Source organism: Camelus bactrianus, chromosome 5 (genome assembly GCF_048773025.1).
Source record: "Camelus bactrianus isolate YW-2024 breed Bactrian camel chromosome 5, ASM4877302v1, whole genome shotgun sequence".
Classification (NCBI taxonomy): domain Eukaryota; kingdom Metazoa; phylum Chordata; class Mammalia; order Artiodactyla; family Camelidae; genus Camelus; species Camelus bactrianus.
In genome coordinates this window covers 78,359,521-78,380,240 of record NC_133543.1, presented here as the reverse complement: position 1 = coordinate 78,380,240, position 20,720 = coordinate 78,359,521, and the positions used below count along the sequence as shown (strand labels likewise).

At 35.2% G+C, this 20,720-nt stretch overlaps 2 protein-coding genes across 7 annotated transcripts in view; one reads left to right on the top strand and one right to left on the bottom strand.

Annotated features, from left to right (window-relative positions):
* Nucleotides 1–12,188, bottom strand: part of HYCC2 (hyccin PI4KA lipid kinase complex subunit 2) — a 63,487-nt gene extending 51,299 nt beyond the window's left edge. For 2 of the 4 annotated variants that reach the window (XM_010971871.3, XM_010971874.3), the window contains exons 1-2: nucleotides 11,821–11,918; nucleotides 11,027–11,060 (exon numbers count right to left, since the gene is read on the bottom strand). The gene's annotated coding sequence lies outside the window, so the exon portion shown is untranslated. Of the gene's footprint in view, nucleotides 1–11,026; nucleotides 11,061–11,667; nucleotides 11,792–11,820; nucleotides 11,919–12,051 lie in introns of those variants that run through there. The other 2 variants (XM_010971872.3, XM_010971873.3) reach the window with 2 other exon arrangements.
* NDUFB3 (NADH:ubiquinone oxidoreductase subunit B3) lies at nucleotides 12,135–19,599 on the top strand. 3 transcript variants are annotated; one of them, XM_010971870.3, is made up of 4 exons: nucleotides 12,137–12,274; nucleotides 16,580–16,659; nucleotides 17,400–17,541; nucleotides 19,307–19,599. In XM_010971870.3, exons 3-4 carry the CDS (start codon nucleotides 17,402–17,404, stop codon nucleotides 19,461–19,463), a joined length of 297 nt encoding a protein of 98 aa, XP_010970172.2. In that variant the 5' UTR covers nucleotides 12,137–12,274; nucleotides 16,580–16,659; nucleotides 17,400–17,401; the 3' UTR covers nucleotides 19,464–19,599. The 3 variants fall into 3 exon arrangements, with proteins under 3 accessions (XP_010970170.2, XP_010970172.2, XP_010970171.2); XM_010971869.3 differs by having other exon boundaries at nucleotides 12,205–12,274; nucleotides 16,580–16,648; XM_010971868.3 differs by lacking the exon at nucleotides 16,580–16,659 and having other exon boundaries at nucleotides 12,135–12,274.
* Nucleotides 19,600–20,720: the final 1,121 nt, after the last annotated feature.

Genomic DNA, 20,720 nt, shown 5'->3' with positions numbered 1-20,720 from the left:
AATACGTCCCTTTAAAAAAATTAAGTATATGCATATGTAGAGAAAATAGTACAATGAAGCTCCATGTACCCATCACTGAACTTCAAAAATTATGAATTCATAGCCAGTCTATTTTCATTACATTCTCCCACTACCCTCACTCAATTATTTTGATGCAAATCCAGGATATCATCTTAATGGTAAAAATTTTAATATATATTGCTAAAAGATAACTTTTTTTCAACATAACCAAAATTATCATCACATTTAAAGAAATTTAGCAATAATTCCTTAACACAATCAAATATCCAGTCAGTGTTCACATTTACAGTTGTGACAATTTTTTAAAACACAGGATTCAAATAGGGTTATACATCAGAATTAGCCGATGTGTTTCTTAAATCTCTTTTACTCTACAGGGATGTGTGTGGTAGTTTTTTTTTAATTGAAGAAACAGTTATTTACATCAATATGAAACAACACTGCTTGTTGAGGAAAGGCATACCTCATTTTATCATCTCACTTTATTGCACTTCACAGATACTGCATTTTTCACAAAAGTTTGTGGCAACCCTGCACTGAGCAAGTCTATTGGCATCATTTTTCCAACAACATTTACTTAACTTTGTGTCTCTGTGTTATATTTGTGTAATTCTTACAATATTTCAAAATTTTTCATTATTATATTTGTTATAGTGACATGTGATCAGTGGTCTTTGATGGTACTATTGTAATTGTTCTGGCACATTTTAGCAATAAAGTAATTTTAAATTAAGGTATATACTTTTTTTTAAAAGATATAATGCTATTGAATACTTAATAGACTACAATCTAGTGTAAACACAGATTTTATATGCATTGGGAAACAAAAAAAATTTATGACTTGCTTTATTGCAAAATTCACTTTATTGTGGTGGTCTGGAGCCAAACGCTCAACGTCTCCAAGGTATGCTTGTATTCAGCATTTCCCTCATGTCTGGATTTTGCTGACTGCACCCTCATGGTGATGTCATACTTTCCTCTGTCCTCGGTAGTTCTTATAAAATTGTGGCTGGGTACAGATATTTGATCGGGTGAGGTTCATTTTGAGAGAGGAAGATCATGTTGTTGTTCGTGTTCTTCAGTCAAGGCTCCTAATGTCTTGCCACTTTTTGTGATATTAGTAGCAGTTGATGATCAATGCTTAGGGATCTTTAGAGATTACAAAATGGTTAAAATCTAATTATTTAATTCTGTCATTCCTTCTTCATTTAACTAGTTAAAATACTTCTATAAAGAAAAACTTCTCTTTATCTAGCTTTGGTTACTTGGTAGTAGAATTTTTATAGGAAAGATGGAGTAAGTGCTTAATGTTTTTCGCCTTTATTTACTTGTTTTCAAAATGAGTTGGTTAACTAGAATCCTCTACTGGTAACCAATTAGTTTTGCTTTAAGTATCATTATAAATTCATGGGCTAAACATACTTGATATATTTCAATCCACTACCATTATTATTCTTAGTAATACTCAAACTGTCCTATCTTTGCCCAGTGATAGCTTTTTCATGCTTGACTCCTGTGCAGGAAAGAGTTAACCCAGCAAGCCTGGGTTGTGGCCTGTGTGATTGACCCCCCGCCCCAGTAAAAACTCTGGACATCTAGGCTCAAATGATCTTTCCTAGTAGACAACATTTTACAAGTGTTGTCATAACTCATTACTGGAGGGATTAAGTGCATCCTGTTCAACTCCACAGTGAGATGATTCTTGCAAGTTTGCACCTGTTTTCCTAGAGACTTCACCCCATGTACTTTTCACTTTGCTGATTTGTATCATTTCACTGATAAAATATAACTGTGAACATTATAAGTCCTGAGTAATTCTAACAAATCATGAAACCTGGGAGTGGTCTTGGTGGCCCACAACATAGCTCCTAAGTCCTTTTGACATAAACCTAGTAAATGATTGTAGTCTCCCAGCTACCTGTTAAGACAAGAAGTCCAGGCTCATCTTGTACATTTGCTGCCCTAGATGAGGATCAAACATTTCTCCAAGGAACCCTAATTCCTTTCAATGGGAAATAATACTTAGAGACTGCATTCTGGATACAAAGGAATGAGCATGCTTTACATACAACTTATTCCAAGAAAATATGTTAAATTTTAGAATATATGTTTCAAACACTGAATAAATCTTTAAAGTAGTAGGTATTCAGAGTCAGGGGAGGTAGCAGTGTCTCAGTTTGGCGGTATTTACCGCTAAAAAAAATTCTCTTGTTTACCTAGTTAACTGACAAAGTTCAGAAAAAGCTCTCTGAAAGTGGAAAATATTTGAGTTAATCATTTTTAACTATAATCCAGAACTGCAACTAGTAAAAAGAGAAAGCAAGAAACTGGATAGAGGGGGATGGAGCAGGGGTAGGCACTTAAGTACCTAAACATTTCTTTCTTTCTTCTTATCATGACCATTACTACTTTTTGACTAGTACTAGAAAAGTCCTGATATAACAGTTTCTAATTTTAAATACAATTAAATGTATATAAAGGAGCTTATCTTTAAAATTTAGATTTACAAATTAAGAAAAAAGCTAGTCAAATCTGTCAATCTTTTTTCTTTATAGTATTATGCTTTTTGTTTTAAGTTAAGTATTCTGCTTCCTTATGCTGAGGTTTAAACAAATTAACTATATTTTCTCCTTAAAGATTTTATACTATTATAGGTATCATCTTATTAGCTAATACTTGTATAGCATTTATTATATAACAAATGCCAGGCACTAGTCTAAGTATTTTACATAATCTACTATTTTACAACAACCCCATATGGTAGGTAGGTATTGTTATGATCTCCATTTTGTACATGAAGAAACAGTCAGGCACTGATAGGTTAAATCACTTGCCCAAGGGCACACGGTCAGTAAGTGGTGAAGCCAGATCTCTGTCAATGTAGACTGCGACCTCATGATTTGCTTTGACCAACGAGCAGAAATGACTCCTGTGGAAACATTTAATTGCCAGTATGCACTGTCTAGCCTGTGCTTTCCTTGCCATCATAATAACAGAAGCAGAGATAAATCTAGAGATGCAATGCTGACCCACATATGGAGAACAGCTGCCTTGCAGTCACCCAGACTAGCAGCAAAATTCACGTGAGAATAAACAATTTTTTTAAAATTTTAAGCCATTATTTGAAGATTGGTTATTACCACTACACAAGTAGCTAATGCTAACTACAAAGATTATACACACGATGACGTTAGAACAGGCCCTAAAGGCACACATAATCCTTAAAAACAAATGACTCAGACACCCATGGCAAACACTTCTTCTAAAAGTCAACTACTCTGAAATCGATGGCCTTGTAGAGCTCTCTACAGTCAAAGAAAGAAGAAACAAAAATTATGGCCTGGCTTACACATGGTTCCATATGATATGCTGGCATTATCCCTATACAGAGGTAGCCTTGCTGGACAGGAGAAAAGGGAAATCCTCCCAAGTAGACAGATTTCCAAGCAGTTCTGTCTGGTTGTTCACCATGCCTGAAGAGAAATGACCAGAAACACAGGTCTATGGTTTGACAGTATCTGTCACCAGTACTTGGCTCAATATGCTCATGAAAAACATGGCTCTTTTGGCAGGAAGAGATATTATACCATGGCTCATAACAGACTTCACCAGTGTTAATCTACAATTCCATGATATGCCAGGCTATCTCGTACCTCCGTGTATTTTCTTAAGATACTCTCCTCTCTGGAATGCCTTTCAACTGCCCTCTAGCATAAGTACCCTACTCTTCTTTCAAGACTTAGATCAACCAGTCACTTTCTCCATAAAGTCTTTCTTAGCATATTACTTGTATCCATTCAAAGCCCTTTCTTTTCCCCTCACTCACAAGTTCTCAACGTACACAGTCAGGGATCTGTGAATAACATTCATAAACTTTGATGGGAAGAAAATTCTAACATTCTTTTTACTACTCTCTAACTAAAATTTATAACTAATTATGAATGTAGGCAAAACGAAAAACCTCACTACTTTCTGTGACTTGGTCACCAATAGATTATCAGAGATATTTTCATATTAAATTACAGTTGTTGCAGACACTTGATATCATTTATGCTCATCACTACTTCATGCCACATTTCTCTTGTTAAAGAGTCCCTGCCCCTGTAAGAAATGTTGTTTCCAACAACAGTCTCTCTTCTCTAAGGCACACAAAACATCCAGAGGGATTCTTTCAGGACCTCTTCCTCTTGAATTTAGAGAAGGGAAATGGCCTCCATCCCCTTGCCTTAGGAAACAGAGAACAGTTGATTCCTTTCCATTAATACTGCTCTTCCTTCCTAAGGGGTCACCTCCCCCTCTCCATCTTAAGCCACTTATAAACTGATGAAGTAGACAGAATCTGAGTGCTAACTTGTCCCAGTAGCTCACATACTTAATACCTTCTACTCTCAGAAACCTGTATAGGTTTATTAGTCCTATTTTTGAACCATAACTTCTCTAGGGCAGAGTATGTCTCAGTAGTGTTTGTATTTCCAGCTCCTAACAGGGCTAGCACATAGCTAGCATTTAGTTCATTTTTACTGAATGAAGAGCTTAACAGCAACAAGCAGGTTGTCAGCAGCAGACTCGGCAGAGAGGATAGGGAGCAAGTATGGCAAAGCCTACTAGTTCCCATCCAATATAGTTCCACACCTCCACCCTCATTGATCTAGTCCATATGCTCAGCTGAAGCCATTTCTGAATCTTACTTATGCTAAGTGTGGCCAAATGACTAAGTTCTGGTCAAAGAGATCACAGGAAGTACTGTGCAGGAAATGCTAGAAAGGTTTCTTCAAAGATGAAAGGTATACCCCTTTTGTCTTCTGCCTTTCTTCCTCCTTCCTTCTGCCTAGATCATGGATGTGATGGCTGGATATTCAGCAAACATTCTGTGATCTTAAGACTAGAAGCCACATGCTAAGGATGGCAAAGGAAAAAAGAAAGGAGACTCGGTCCTTGACAAGTCTATAAAGTTGCCATATCAGTCCAAGACTGACATTTCTAAAAATTTTTTACAAGACAAAGACATGAACTATTTTCTTATTTAAGCAATGGTTATTTATTATCTGTTTCTAGCAGCCAAACACAATTCCTACGTGACAAGGTAAGAAAGAGACTTTAGCAACAAATCTATGGTCTAAGATGTCAACAAGCCATCTCAGTTATGCTTCAGTTTAATGCTGATAGAAGTGTTCAAGATTTCGCCACTGGAATTGGGGGTAGAGGATGTAGGACACAAGACTGAACAAAGAGCCTGGACTCTGTGAAGGTGCACCACCATCATAGTTCAGATGAAGGGGTATTTATAGTAGTTTAGCACACTGACAAGATTTCATAACACAGTACTATAATTTCTTGCCAACATTTGGCAGTTATGTTCTAGAAAAGTAATGTGGCTTATAAAACTCGACTGGCCAAAACCAGATTATATGAAAATAAGAGGCTAGGAAAAATAAACATTTTAATGGAAGATGTTAAACCAACTGTTTAAAACCTGTTTAAGTGAGAAAAACCAGTGAACTTTCTACAGATTAACCTCCTTCAAGTTTTCAGGAAATACCACTGTAGCACAACAGTTACATAAGGCTGATTCTCCCATGTATTATGCACATGATTCTACTTTATAAAGATTTTGAACCTGTCCTTCCTGGCCTGCCATTTAATGTCTTTTGTCCTTGTGTTTTTATTTGTTCAATCTCACTAAAATTTTTCAAATTCTTACAGTGATTGTATCATTTTTGAACTGTTTTTCATCCTTACATAAAAAAAAATAGAAAATAATCTGATCTCTCTGTGGGAATACTGTTATAGACTGAATTTCTGTGAATCCCCCAAATTCATATACTGAAATACTAACGCCCAATGTGATGGTACTAGGAGGTGGGGCCTATAGAAGGTGATTAGGTCATGAGGGGTGGTGCTCTCATGAATGGGCTTAGTGTCCTTATAGAAGAGATCCCCAGAGAGCTCTCATGTGTGGTAACACAGTGAGAAGACGGCCATCTCAGAAATAGCAATTGGGTCCTCAGCTGACACAGAATTTGCTGACACCTTGATCTTGGACTTCCCAGGATGAAGAACTGTGAGAAATAAAGATCCATCATTTAAACCACCCAGTACTTTATTATAGCAGCCTGAACTGACTGAGATAAATATTTTTTTCCACTTCTGCACTCCCTTGAATTTGGACTAGCTTGGCGAGTTGCTTTGACCAACAAAATGTGGTGGAAGGACCATTAGATAAGTTCCAAAGCCTAATCCTCAAAGAGGCCTTGAAGCCTTACAACGTCCATCTTCACCTCTTTAGAAGGCTACCCTGAGAATGCCATGTAAGGCTGCCAGACTAGCCTACCAGAGGATGAGAAGCCACACTGAGAAGAACTAAGTACTTTAATGGAAGCCAGCACCATGTGCAAACATATGAGTGAGGACACCTTGGACCTTCTAACTCAGTCAGTCCTCCATGTGGCTTCAGCTGCACTAGAGAGCCAAGGGAAACCAATAGAGGAACAGTTTAGCCAACCTACAGAATCATGAAAAATAATAAATCTTTCTGTCCCAAGTAATAAAATTTTGGGGTAGTGTTTTAGGCAGCAATACTAAACAAAAAAACTTTAAGATAAAAAATACTTAATAGTTTTTTGAAGGTGAGAAAGATCACTTGAGATTTTTCTCTTTTTATCTTTAATTCACCTAGTATGGTATCCTGGAAGTCATGCTTACTCCAGTGCTTCATTCCACTACAATTAAAAAAAGAAATTAATGTATGAAGGTAAAATGGAGAGCCACTAAAGAATTCTGTGTGAAGTTAGTAGTATGTAATAGGCACTTTAGAAAGAGGACTCTGGTTACACTGCAGAATGGACCAGAGGGAGGAAAGATTGACGGCAGGGTGAGCGGAGAGAATACTGCTGGAATGGTCCTAGTAAGATGTTAGAGCCTTAACTATCACTGCTGCTGCTGCTGCTGCTATTATAATGTATTTATGATGTGCCAAGTACTCTAATAAGAACCTTACGTATATTTGCTCACTTAATCCTTAACACAATCCTTTAAAAAATTTTTTTATTTTGAAATAATTATAGACTCACAAGAAGTTCCCAAAATATGTGCCAGGAGATCCCATGTACCCTTTGCCCAGTTTCCCCTAATGGTAACATCTTGCATAACTGTAGTAAAGTTGGAAATTGACATTGGTAATTGTTATTGGTAATTGTCACTGGCTAGGAAACTGACACTGGTATAGTCCATGCAGGGTTATTCAGATGTCTCCAGTCTCACAAGCACTCATTTGTCTATGCATGTGTGTGTAGTTCTGTACAATTCTGTAACAGATATGGATATGTATAACTACCACACTCAAGATGCAGAACTGTTCTATCATCAAGAGGCCCCAGTGCAGTCACCCATTCACCTCTCCCTGACTCCTAACCCCTGGCAAACATTACTCTGATCTTCACCTTTATAATTTGGTATTTCAAGAATGTTATATAGAGAGAATCATATAAAATGCAAGCTTTTGAGAGTGGCTTTTTTCACTTGAGACCCATCCAAGTTGTTGCAGGTATCAAAAGCTCATTCTTTTTATTGCTGCACAGTGTAAATGTGCCACAGTTTAACCATTCACCTGTTGAAGAACATCTGGGTTGTTTCCAGGTTTGGGCTATGAGGAATAAAGCTGCTATGAAAGTTCACATACAGGTTTTTGTGTGAATGTAAGTTTCAATTATCTGGAATAAATGTTTGAGTCCAGTTGCTGGGTATATGGGAAATCTGCTGTGAACTGCAAATTGCTCTAAAAAAAAGTCTAGTTAAAAAAAAATTAAGCCCTAGTACAAAAGAATATGTAAAAAGCATAGGTTTCACTTTCCACTCAGCATCCAACTTCCTCCACTCATTTTTCAAAAAAATACATGGGGAAGGAATTTAAAGAGTTAAATTGACAAACCTTAGTAGCTAACAAAAGTCTATATTAATTAAGAATCAAGCACCATCAAGAGTACAGGGTTATTTCAATTATACCTCAATTAAAAAAAAAAGTCAAGGATCCATAATGATAAAGGTGATTAGATAAATTTGATTCTAACATTTTTTTATTCTAACTTCTTTATTCTAACTGTTCAGTATTTTATAATAGAACAAAATAACTATTTTGTAACCCATACTTTTCCATTTAACAATTTAAGTGCCACTTGCCATATTTTATGACTACATTTTTACAGTCATATTTCAAACTTAGAACTATAATCCTATAAATAATCAAAGTCAGACCTTTTATTACATAATCGAGTTTTTAACCCCTTTCTCCAAAGTTAAAATCTACTGATTTACTTTTCTTGTACTTGTTTTCATGGCAGACTGGTATCCAAACACAAAGTCTAGAATTCATAAAGATGAACCAAGAATTTCTAAACAGAATCTGTGTCAAAGTCAACACATTCACAATTCCAAGTTTTAATATATATTATTTGTTTACAAAAAGATAAATGTATATCTTTATCATATCACAGCAATTGCAAAAACAAAACCCTTTAATGAAGAAAACTTTCAATTCTTATTTTCCAATCCCAGTTTAATTTAAAACTAGATAGCTTTCAGAGACATTGAGAGAGTAAGGTATGAGTGTAAAGCACAGGTATGAATCATGACAGGAATTAGCTTGGTTTATGGAAAGCAGGTAGTGCCAAGTAAAAACTAATCTAAATCAAAACACTGGGTGCAATGTTTATTTCTGGCAACTTTAGCTCCTGGCTAGAAAATCTATCCCAGCTATGATATTAAATAGTGAAAATTTATTGAGCTACAAAAATATTGACAGATTTCGAAGCCCTGTTTCTGTTCTGGGACATACCTCAGTGTGAGAGCCTTGAATTAGATCACTGATTCTCAAGTGGAAGCCCACGGTGAGCCATATCATCTAGGAGATTTTTTTTTCCCTTCAAAACAGAGCTACCTCCCTTCATATTCCCCCTTCCATAAGATTCTGCAGGGAAGTGGAGAGGATATAATGGATATGTATGTGTGCCTTTTTTTTTCCCCCAACTCCTAGAGTATTCTCATACATTTGTAACTCTCCACTTTCATGGAGAAATCCTGAATTAGGTCCAACTCTATTTTTTAACGTTCTATCAACAGCAGGCAAAATGAGCAGAGCTACAAAGCGACAAGAGCACAGCAGAAAGCTCTGCAGGTAAGGGGTTGTACTAACACCAGCTGAAAGTCACCTTTAGAGCTTTCTGTGCCAGCTCCCTCCAGAATCCATTATATTACATTTTAGACAATGACAAATGTTCAGTTCATCATCCTGGAAAAGCACATAGTCTACTAGCCAGATAAAAATGTAAAAAGAAGCTATTTTGGATATCAAAAAAACTAAGAAGCCACAGGGGAAAAAAAGACAAAAATGCCTCTGTTCTTGCATTAAAAGAACAATAACAAAGTAATACTCTGTGCATCTGATAACTTACTTGGAGACTTTCTGCTCATATTTTATCATTTTAGTTTTTCATTATGTAGCACTGATTTTTCTATTATAAAACTCAGTCAAGCTGAAAATCTTAATCATTCTAGAACTTAATAAACCTAAGATACTAAAGCTGTATTAAAAACAATCAAACAATCCCAAATCCATACAGCATATCAAGATAGCTTAAGAGTTTATTAAAAAACAAGATTTCAAAGTCCATTTTAGAGCAATTATATTTCCTTACAGCGATTGTTTCAAATTCCTTATAAACGGTCCAGTACTGAAATATGTCAGAAAAGAGGATTTCTAATGATATACAAATTATCAGTCAGTTATCAAACGATATTCTAATTAGGACTAGTGTTCTTAAACCACTTGGTAATTTCCTACCCAATGTTCAACTTTATTGCATTCTACAATGACACCTACTGGCCATTCAAAATCAGCCATTAGTTCTCTAAGACAGCTCTAGTAGGCTGGTTACATAACAAGAAGAAACACAGGTATACACACATAGAGACACACATACACACACACACACCCCTGCATAAAAGCAGAGATTTGTTCACAGATACTCACACTATAGAAATGCACCTAAAATAGAAGCAGAACTATTCTTTGTGACTGAGATAGTATTATTTTTGCCAACAGTTAAAAAGACAAAGAATGAAACATCAAGTATCACAATTTTTATCTGAAACACTGCCAAATATTCGGTACTCTGAACATTTCAATACAAACTCACCTCTCTTTACCAAGTGACACTTAGAAAAAAAAATTTTTTAATTTAGTTTCTAGGATGTACTAATATAAGTTATCGATATTAGGGCAAAAAACCACATCTTAGAAAGTTTTTCTGACGTGCAGAATAAGCTCAGTAAAATGATGTACTTGCTAATACGATTGCTCATCTTAATTTGGGGTAAATCAATTAAGGAATACTTCTATCACTGAACCCACCACAGAATAATCTGTTTGATAAATTCTTAATGACTACCTATGTTTTCTTGACAATCCTGTGTTTCATTATAACGATTACACACAAAAATATTTTTAACCAATTAAACTGGACTTACTCTCTAGAAAAAAAAATTAGCTTTTATTTTCCAAGCTAAAGGCAACATTTCAATCAGCTTATGTTTTAGCAATTTATAATGCTTCTTTTAAAACTGCTTTCCTGCGAACTATAAAATCAAGTTTTTAATGTAGTTAAACAGTCCATTACACATACTGAATGGAATTCCTATTTAAATTCCACATTTCATTGGGCAAATAATGAAGTATAATAACTTGGGGGAAAATGATAATTTACAGTTAATTCTCTCTGTAAATACATTTTACTTGGTCGGAGAGATTCAGAGAACATATTTTTTAAACCTAAGAAATAAGCAACTCATAACTAGTTTCTCAGACTTACAGAGCAAATTACTCAAAAGATGACTTTCTGCCCCAATCAGACCACCACCTTATGTTCAGTCTCTAACATACACAATATCTAGCGAGAAAAAAAATCTACCAACTAATTTTCCAGTCATTTTCCATTTTCCAACTTGCACTTACCTCCTAGTATAGATTGTTGAGGCACTCCACTGTCCTGAAGATTTAAAAAAACTGTAATCAGCCTTGACCCTCAAAACAAATAAATTCACAAACTACAAAACGTGAACCCGGCCACGCTCATCTCTAACACATCTCTCAACCCAAGTCCATATTTGGGATAAGCTCTTCGTGACTACTCTATCCTTCATGCTCCTTCGCCCACAGAGCCTGCCGAGGTAGAAAAACAGTCCAACTAACCAAACTCTTCTGACACATCAATAGGTTTCAAGACCTTCTCTTCGAGGGACAACCTAGTTGTTTGGGTAAATAACAGCCAAGGATTACATAATGTATAGCTATGAAGAGTTTCTAGCATCTGGCCGCCAGTAAGTATCTTTCTTCTCCGCTCCCTCCGTTCCCACCCCCAGAAATGGCCCTAAGAAGAAGCAAACCCGAGGATTCCTGCAATGCTGCGTCCCCTTCTATCTCGGAGCTTGATGCAAGGAATTCCTCCAGCCCTCACGACACCGTTTGCTCCCGCCTCTCTCTGTTCTCTGCCGGCGTCACCGCAGCCCCCATGCCCGAGGCCCCCACGTCTCCCCGCAGGACTCAGCCTCCACCCGCCGCGGCTGCTTCTCCTCACGACCCTCCCAAGCTGCTACCTGGTCGCCAGACGTTCGGAACCATCAACACTCTGGCTGCCGCCTTCCTAGACCACCCTGGGCAGATGCCCTCTCTAGTTCTGGCAGCCGGAGAAGAAGAAAATCCCTCTTATCTGCCACTCCGCGTCCCCCAAAGCCAGCGCCGCCGCCTACCTGTCACCCCGCTGCCTCCGGCTCCTTACCGCCACCGCCTCCCGCTGCAGCCTGCCAACTGCAGCGCAACAACCCGTCCTCCCGTTGGGTGAGTCCACGCTCCAACAACAGCCCCGCTTATTGGCGGCAGGCTGCCGGCGGCCCGCCCCCTGTGCAGTATCTAAAGATAACCGTCTCCGAGCAAGGGCAACGTGGCTTCTTCCCCGCCCTTCTGCCCTCAGTTTCTCTTACCGCGGTCAGACTCCGGATGCACAGATGTGCTGGGGGAATGTCCACTTCCAGCCTCCTTCATGTCATCTCCACCTGGTCCAGGAAGCTGTGACCCAGGACCAGAATGCTAAATTTCTCCTCTGCTTTCCTGCCGTAAGGTCCTCAAGGTGACAACTTCCGTTTCCGGTTGCCTCAGGCTGGAGGGTTGAATTGCGAGTGTCCTGAGAGGTCAGATTGCTGTCAGGTAAACTGGGGAGCTGGTGGGAGATCTCTTGATCGGGAATAAGAATGAGACTCTATTCCGGGATTGTAGAAAGGGAGAGACTAAATGGAGAAGGACGATGAGAGTGTGTAGCTCGAGAGGGAAGGAGATCGAAGAACTAGCAGGAGAGAACTGTGAAATCCTGGAGTAGTGAGGGGTGGTTGTAGCAGGATGCAGTGAGAATCTCTGTGGTGGTCAAGTCCAGATGCTTTTCTTCCTCTTCTGCCACCCGCAGTACCCCCTGCTCCGTGATTTTTTGGTTTACTTTTGAGTAAAATGAAGGCACAACTGCCCTCAAATCAAGAATTTGTAAAATAGGAATAACTGTAATGCCTGCCTCATAAGTATGTATAGTTTTAATTAAGATTTTTCTGGTATGAATATTTATGACACAATGTTAAAGTGAAAAAAAGGGTACAAAATCAAATAATTTTTAGAGTGATTACTATTTTTAAATTGCATATAGCAGATGCAGGGACTAGAAAGGACACTGAAGGTGAAAACAGTTTGTCTTTTATTTATTTTTCTTTTAATTCTATTTACTTTACTTTTATATGGTATTCACAATTTTTAAAATGAAGGTAAGTTGGGATATATATTTCAAAGTCTTTGGTAGACCGTGAAATCACATACAATATCTGTGGCATTACCCTTTCATATCCTTCTTAGGGAATGTATGTACTAGAGCCAGCCCCCTTTAGTGGAGGTTGATCTGCACCAAACTTAAAGGTTCACTCCAAATGTAGGTAGGTAAAAAAAAAAAAAAAAATTCATCATTACATGTTCTTTCCTTGTTGAATTAATTTGCTTGCTGTTTTTGTTTGAACAGCTCTGTAACTGAAATAATCACCCGTTGTTTAGTCCTTGGCACAATTTAAGTCACTTTATCTAATTTAGGTTTTATTGTGACATATATATATAAAACAGAAAGGTGTATAAAACATAAGTATGTTTTTAAGAATTGTAAGTAAGTAAACACTCGGTAACCATCCCTCAGGTTAGGAAATAAAGCATTGCCAAACACTTAAACAAGCATTCTCAACTGAGGTGATTGCCCTTCGAGGAGGTAAAAATTAATTCTTGTTGGGTGGAGGTGAGAGGGCGAAAAAGAAAAACCTTACAATTGTTTGTGGCCCTCCAAAGAGCCACAGTACATTAATTGATACACACTATATCTGTGGTGTGGGGAGGACAGGATGAGAATCTGATTAGGGTAAAAAAATGTAAAATTTGGAGTACAATAATTACAGTACATTGAAAAACACTGCCTTAGAAGCTCCCTGTATGAGTTTCTGTAATTCCATCTCCTCCACTGTCCTAACTTGTAATAATCATTTACTTGTTTCACTTAAATTTCTTCTTCTATGTTGCATTCCTAGAAAATGAATTGTTAGATTTTTCCTTTTATATAAATGGGATTCAAAGTGTGCATATATTTTTCTGACTCACCCCTTGCTCATTATTATATTTGTGAGATTCAGTCATACTTTTGCATGTAATTTTGCATTGTATAATGTTCCATAGTTAATCCATTCTATCACTGTTGGACATTTGGGTTGTTTACAGTTTGAGGCTAGCATAAATAATGTGGTTAAAAAGATTCTTATAAAGTATATCTATTATACAGATTCAAGAGTTTCTCTAGAGCAATACTGTCCAATGGAAATATAATAAAAGCCACATATATAATTTAAAATTTTCTAATAGCCATATTGAAAATGTAAAAAGAAATACAATTTTAATAATGTGTTTAATCTAACCTAGTATGTATAGTCAGAATATTATTTTGAGATGAAATCAGTATTAAAAGTTAATGAAATATTTTACATTTTCTTCATGCTGTGTTCAAAACTGATGTGTTTTACACTTGCAGAATATGCTATTTTTGTAAATATAAACCCTCAATCTGCACTTATATTTCATAAAATTTACAGTTAAGTAGATTTGTACACCCTATTGGTTCCAAACACACTTTAAAATTATCCAATAACTGGTTTCAAAATCTGTTTTGAAATTTAAATTAATTAAAATTAAATGAAAATTCTTAGTTCCCCAGTTGCACAGGTCACATTGCAGGTGCTAGTGGCTACCATATTTGACAGTACAGATCTAGAGTATATATTTATACAGTATCTTCGATTGGACTTGGTAGGCCATAAAATATTCTAATGTTCAACTTTTCTAGGTCATGCTGCCAAACAGTTTTTTAAAGTGGTTGTGCTAAATCACATTCTCACCACCTGGGTGTGAAAGTGGAAAGCACATCATCACAATGTGTTTTCCCCAGTTTTCACAGTCTTGCAAGGTAGTTTTTAACCTCATGTTATAGAGAGAAACTGAAGTTTAGAGAGATTAAAATGATTTGCCCAGAATTTTGTAGCTCTTAATGGTGCATCCAGGGTTTGATGCCAGATATGTACAGCACCAAAGTTTGCACTTAAGTAGAATTCCAAACTCTTCCTTCAAGTGACTGAGATATCGTTGTTTGATTTATGGCTATTCTGAAGTAATAATAATTTTTAAAAGAAAATGAAAGTTCCCTAAAAATAGTGTTGTTCAACTTTTTGTTGTTTTTTGAAAAGTCATTGAAATATTATATTCAGTAAATGCTTATAAAGGAACCCTTTCTGAAATATTTTAATTAGATAGAAGAGAAAATACATTGAATGTATTAAAGAAATTTTTTAGAAGAAATGAATGTATGTATACTTTAATGGTTTCTTTCAAAGATTTATCATCCAAATTACTTAATATTTTGAGCATAGTAATTTGTAACTTTGAGATAACCATCATACCATCATAATATTTCAGCTTTTATTTTCAAAATCAAACTATTTTATGAAAAAATTTTGACCTTTGTTTTGTATTCTCTTCCAAATACATTGATGCTCAAGTAGGTGTAATATTCTAGAATTGACATTTGCCAAAATAAGGATTTGTCTTGTAATCTAGACATTTTTGGAATGAAACATTATTTTAAAAAAATTTTTTTAAAACATAGTTTGAAGAAGTCAAGACTTTATCATTATAATTAATCCTTCTAAAAGTCTTTTTTTTGTAATAACGTATAGACTCCCAAAAGTCAGACTGAATTCTGAAACTATAATTAGTTTATATTATTGAATCCACCAAATATTAATAAAATAATATATTAAATGTTTCATTCAAAGTTGTGAATGTTGTAGTTTTAACTGTGTTTGCTGGGTGTTGTTTTTTTTTTTTTTTATTGAAGTACAGTCAATTACAATTGTGTCGATTTCTGGTGTAGAGCACAATGTCCCAGTCTTGCATATACATACATATATTTGTTTTCATATTTTTTCCATTAAAGATTATTACAATATATTGAGCATAGTTCCCTGTGCTTGACAAAAGAAACTGGTTTTTATTCTCTTTTAAATGTGAAAATCATCAACATGTTTTGTAATACCTTAACATGTCTGTAAATATAAAGTGTTGGCTAATTTGTCAAAATTCCTGTGTACAGATTTCCCCCCCATATTCTGGGAGCTACTGTTTAATGAAACAAGCATTTCACATAGTATGTCTTTAGTATACACTATCTAATAATTACCTCTGTCTTCTAAAATGCAGTGTGAGAATCCTGCCTTATTTTTGGGCTTGTTTGTAGTTATAAATGCAGACAAAAATGGTAATAATTATTTGGTTTGGTTTTATTTCTGGAAAGCAGTGATTATAGAATTGCTACTGCTAACCTTACACAGATCATGGTACAGCATTATTTACTCATGCCCCCTTAATTTGAAATTCATAACAATTTAACTGGGAACTGAGCTCAAGTTTATTTTTATCTTATATAAAAATATAACACTAGAAAACTGAAATCTTTATATAGCCACAGAGGACATGTTTTATTTAAGCAGCTTACCAATTAAAAAGCTGTCCTAAGCTCTCTGTTGATCTAGTTCAGGAGTCAGCAAACTACAGTCTGCTGGCTAAATTTAGCCCATTGCCTGTTTTTAATGTGGCCAGTGAGGTAAGAATGGTTTTTACAGATGACCATTTGCAATCAATTTCATACTAAGGAACACTAAACTTTGAGCCCCAGTTGAGCAAAATGTCATCCCAAAAAAAGAGGATTGCATTTTTTATCAGATCTGTATTATAAAAAATTATATTCAGTGATTGTCATATTTAGAATTTTATTAATAAAATACTTGTGGAAATTTGTTTTCTCTCTTGTTATGTAAGTATCTACATAATATCCTTTTGAATTTACCTCTTGGTCCACAATGCCTGAAATATTTACTGTCCGGCTCTTTACAGAAGTTCATGTGATCCATATGTATTAAACATAGTAATACTGCATTTTAAAGAACCATCTGAAGAGAGCAGGTAATAAAACAGTATGTACAATGTTTTTGTTTTCCATATTTAAGCATTATAAAAGGACTAATAAGAAGGAACCAGTATTGCTTAGAAATTAGGAGCAGGGCTCTGAAATGGCACTGCAAGGTTCAAAACTCAATTGTACCATTTACTATTTTTGTTTAGAAACTTCAGAAAGTTACTTACCTTCTTGGAGCCTCATGTCTTCATCTATGAGATGGAGATAATAGTAATAATTTAAGGGAGGAGGGTATAGCTCAGTGGTAGAGTGCGTTTCTAGCATGCATAAGGTCCCAGGTTCAATCCCCAGTGCCTCCATTAAAAATAATAAATAAATAAATGAAAACCTTATTACCCCCCCAAAAAAATAATAATTTAAGTTCAAAGAGTTATTTTAGGAGTAACAGAGTTAATACATTTAAAGCACTTCAGCATAGTGTACTTGGCACATAGGGCATGATAAATGTTTGCTATTATAATGAAGAAAGGAACCAAATAGTAAATGTTTATCTCTTACTGATTATTTTTCTTTTTTATATTTTATATATTTGTATTTCCTAACTGTGACTATGTATGAGTTATGTAATAAAACACTGTTTTATAAGATTTCTTAAGTTAGAATTTTGAAGCTTTTATATTGGCTCTCTTTTTTAAAACATTAACTTTAAATGTTTTACCTTAAAACATAAATAGGATACTTGGGTATTTGATCCTTACAATCTATATATTTCTCCCTCAAATTAATCTTTTCCTATAGAGATGGCCCATGGACATGGACACGAACATGGTCATAGCAAAATGGAACTTCCAGATTATAAACAATGGAAGATAGAAGGGACACCATTAGAAACTGTCCAGGAGAAGCTGGCTGCACGAGGGCTAAGGGATCCATGGGGCCGGTAAGAATAACTAAATAATTAATTATCCTAGAGAAGCAGTATCTATATTCCTTTTCAATGTAGTCTCTTCTTTAAAAATTAATCATTGAAAATGGCTTCTTACATTTAAGTTTTAAAATCAGCCTTTTTGAAATATTTACTTACAGTAACATTCCTCCCATTTTAAGTGTGTCAGTCCATGAGTTTTGACTGATGTTTGTAATTATGTGACCACGACCACAGTCATGATACAGAATATTTCTATCATACTAAAAAGATCCCTCATCATCCTTGGTACTCAGTACTATCCTACCTCTGGGTTCTGGCAACCTTTGATCTGCTTTTTCTAGAGTTTTATACAGTTAGAATCATACAGTATGTCGTCTTTTATTCTAGCCACTTTCACTTAGCATAATGCTTTTGAGACTTAGGCACATTGTTAACTTATATTCACAGTTCCTTTCTTTTTTAATTGCTAAATAATACTCCATTGTATGCATACACATCATTTTGTTTGCCAGTTGATGGCCATTTGGGTTGTTTCCAGTTTTTGGCTATTATGAGTGAAGTTGCTGTAACCTTTCAAGTACAAGTCTGTGTGAGCCTGTTTTCATTTCTGTAGGGTAAATACCTAATAGCGGGATTTCTGAATCATTTGAAGTGTATTTTTTTTTTTAAGTAAAAAACTGCCAAACTGTTTTCCAAAGTGGCTGTATCATTTTGCATTCCCACCAGCAGTGTATGAGAGTTTAAGTTGCTCAATACTTAGTATTATCAGCTTTTTAATATTAACCATTCTAGTGAATGTGATAGTAATTCTGTTAATATATTGAGTCAATTTCATTGACTTTCAAGTATTAACCAATCTTGCATTCCTGAGATAAACCCTACTTCCTCATGATACGTTATCCTTTTAAATATTGCTGGTTTCAATTTTCCAAAATTTTATTAAGAATATTTATGTCTATGTTCATGAGAAATATTAATCTGTAGTTTTCTTCTAATGTCTTTGTCTAGTTTTAGTATCTTAGATTTGATTAACTCTCATAAGTCAGATTTTTAGAGTTATGTGGTTTTGTTCTTTGTAACATGATTTTTTCCACTCATCCTAACCTATATTTTTCACTAGAGCTCTCTGATTTCTGTTTCCTTCTCTATTCAGAATGATTGCCAGAGCAGGAAATTATCTTCTAAAGTTCAGGCTTCTGTGACAGGGAAAATCAATGACCCTCTTGAATAGTAATAGTATTGTCGAGTGTTACATACTTTTTGTGCCAAAATACATCATACATTACCCTTTTTAATCTTTATAACAACACTATATTGAGTAACTCATTGAGTAGAAGAGGAAACAGGCCCTGACAGGTTAAGTAACTTGCCCAGCCTAGAAAATTGTGTATCTAGTATAAGTGGCAGAGCAAAGATTAATACCTAGGTCTCTTAACTTCCTCTTTCCATGAAGCTGTAATGACTAGTATGGGCAGAGCCACACAGCTGACCTGTGATGGATAGGCCAAATGAGTCTACCATTTGAGAATTCTGTAAAATCCTGAGTATTGTGACTATGAAATGTAAAATCATCAGTGTTCTTTCTTGTATTTCATATACGAAATGTGGGCATATAGACCTAATTATCTTATGCCATAGAAACATTCTTATTGTCATCCATTTTCATTATCTTATATAAGGTTGCATTTAAGAAAATTAGAAAGATGAAAATCAAATATATTTTACTCAATGAACGTATGTTGTATGTGATCATAATTTTTCCCTTTTTTTCCTCTAGCAATGAAGCTTGGAGATACATGGGTGGCTTTGCAAATAATGTTTCCTTTGTTGGTGCAATATTAAAAGGATTCAAATGGGGATTTGCTGCATTTGTGGTAGCTTTAGGGGCAGAATATTACCTGGAGTCGCAGAAAAAAGATAAGAAGCATCACTGAAGATAATACCTGGAAGTATTTTTTAATGGCTTCTTAACTTCTCTTATAAAAAGAAGATTTCTTCACTGTAGTCTACTGGTCTGTGTGCTTGTCCCTTAAAGAATACTAGTAAGATTTAATAAAATAAGAAAACATGTACCAGTCTGTTTTGTCATTCTTTAAAAAAAAAAAAAAAGTGTCTCAAGCCATATCGTACTTGGTTTGGAATACATGGACATTGAGTGCTAGCAGCAGTATATTCTGCATGTAGCAGACAGCCAGCATATATTTGAACAAATGGGTATGTTCTAATAGGGTTTTTTTAATTTTAAAAATTATGATAAATTTTTATCATCTTGTTTTTAAGTGAACAGTGATAATAAATACATTCATAATGTTGTGCTACCATTACCACCATCCATCTCCATAACTCTTTTCATCTTTTAAAACTGAAAGTCTGTACCCATTAATTAATAATTCCTATTCTCTCCTCCCCCTAGCCTCTTGCAACCATCATTCTACTTTCTGTCTCTATGATTTTGACTAAGTACCTCATATAAGTAAAATCATATAGAATTTGTCTTTTTCTGACTGGCTTATTTCATTTAGCAAAATGTCCTTAAGGTTTATCCATCTTGTAGCATGTGTCAGGGCTTCCTTTCTTTTTAAGGCTGAATAATATTCCATTGTATGTATATTTTGATTATCCATTCATTCATCAATGAACACTTTGGTTGCTTCCACATTTTAGCTATCATGAATAATGCTGGTATGAACAAAGGTGTACTCTAATAGGTTTTTAAATGGGAGTTGGCCTTGCTACTTTTACAGGTAGTTTAGAGAGACCTCAATTATACTATAAAATACTTGGTTGCCTAAGTTATGATACACAGCATATGCATGTATCATGTTAATTTTTGTTAATTGTGATATTTTCTACTCTTGCCTTAATCCTCATTGTTCTCACAGAGTGAAACGTTTGATATTTTTTCCTGTATTTTCTAATAATAAATTAGACATTCTCCCCACATGATTGAATTTCTAAATTTTAATTAAGTCTTTTAAGTTGAGACTTAAATTTCAGCTCGTTGAAGAAGGGTAATATTTTATTTATTTGAATAACAAAGCTAATATAAAACTCCAGGGTGATTTTTTTTCTTGGTAGATTTCTTATTTATAAATACAAACTTGGGAAGTCACTAAATAAATGAGATAGGAATTCTTAATAAGCTGTTGGGGTAAATGGAATGTGGCAAAATAGAATCATAAGAAAGGATA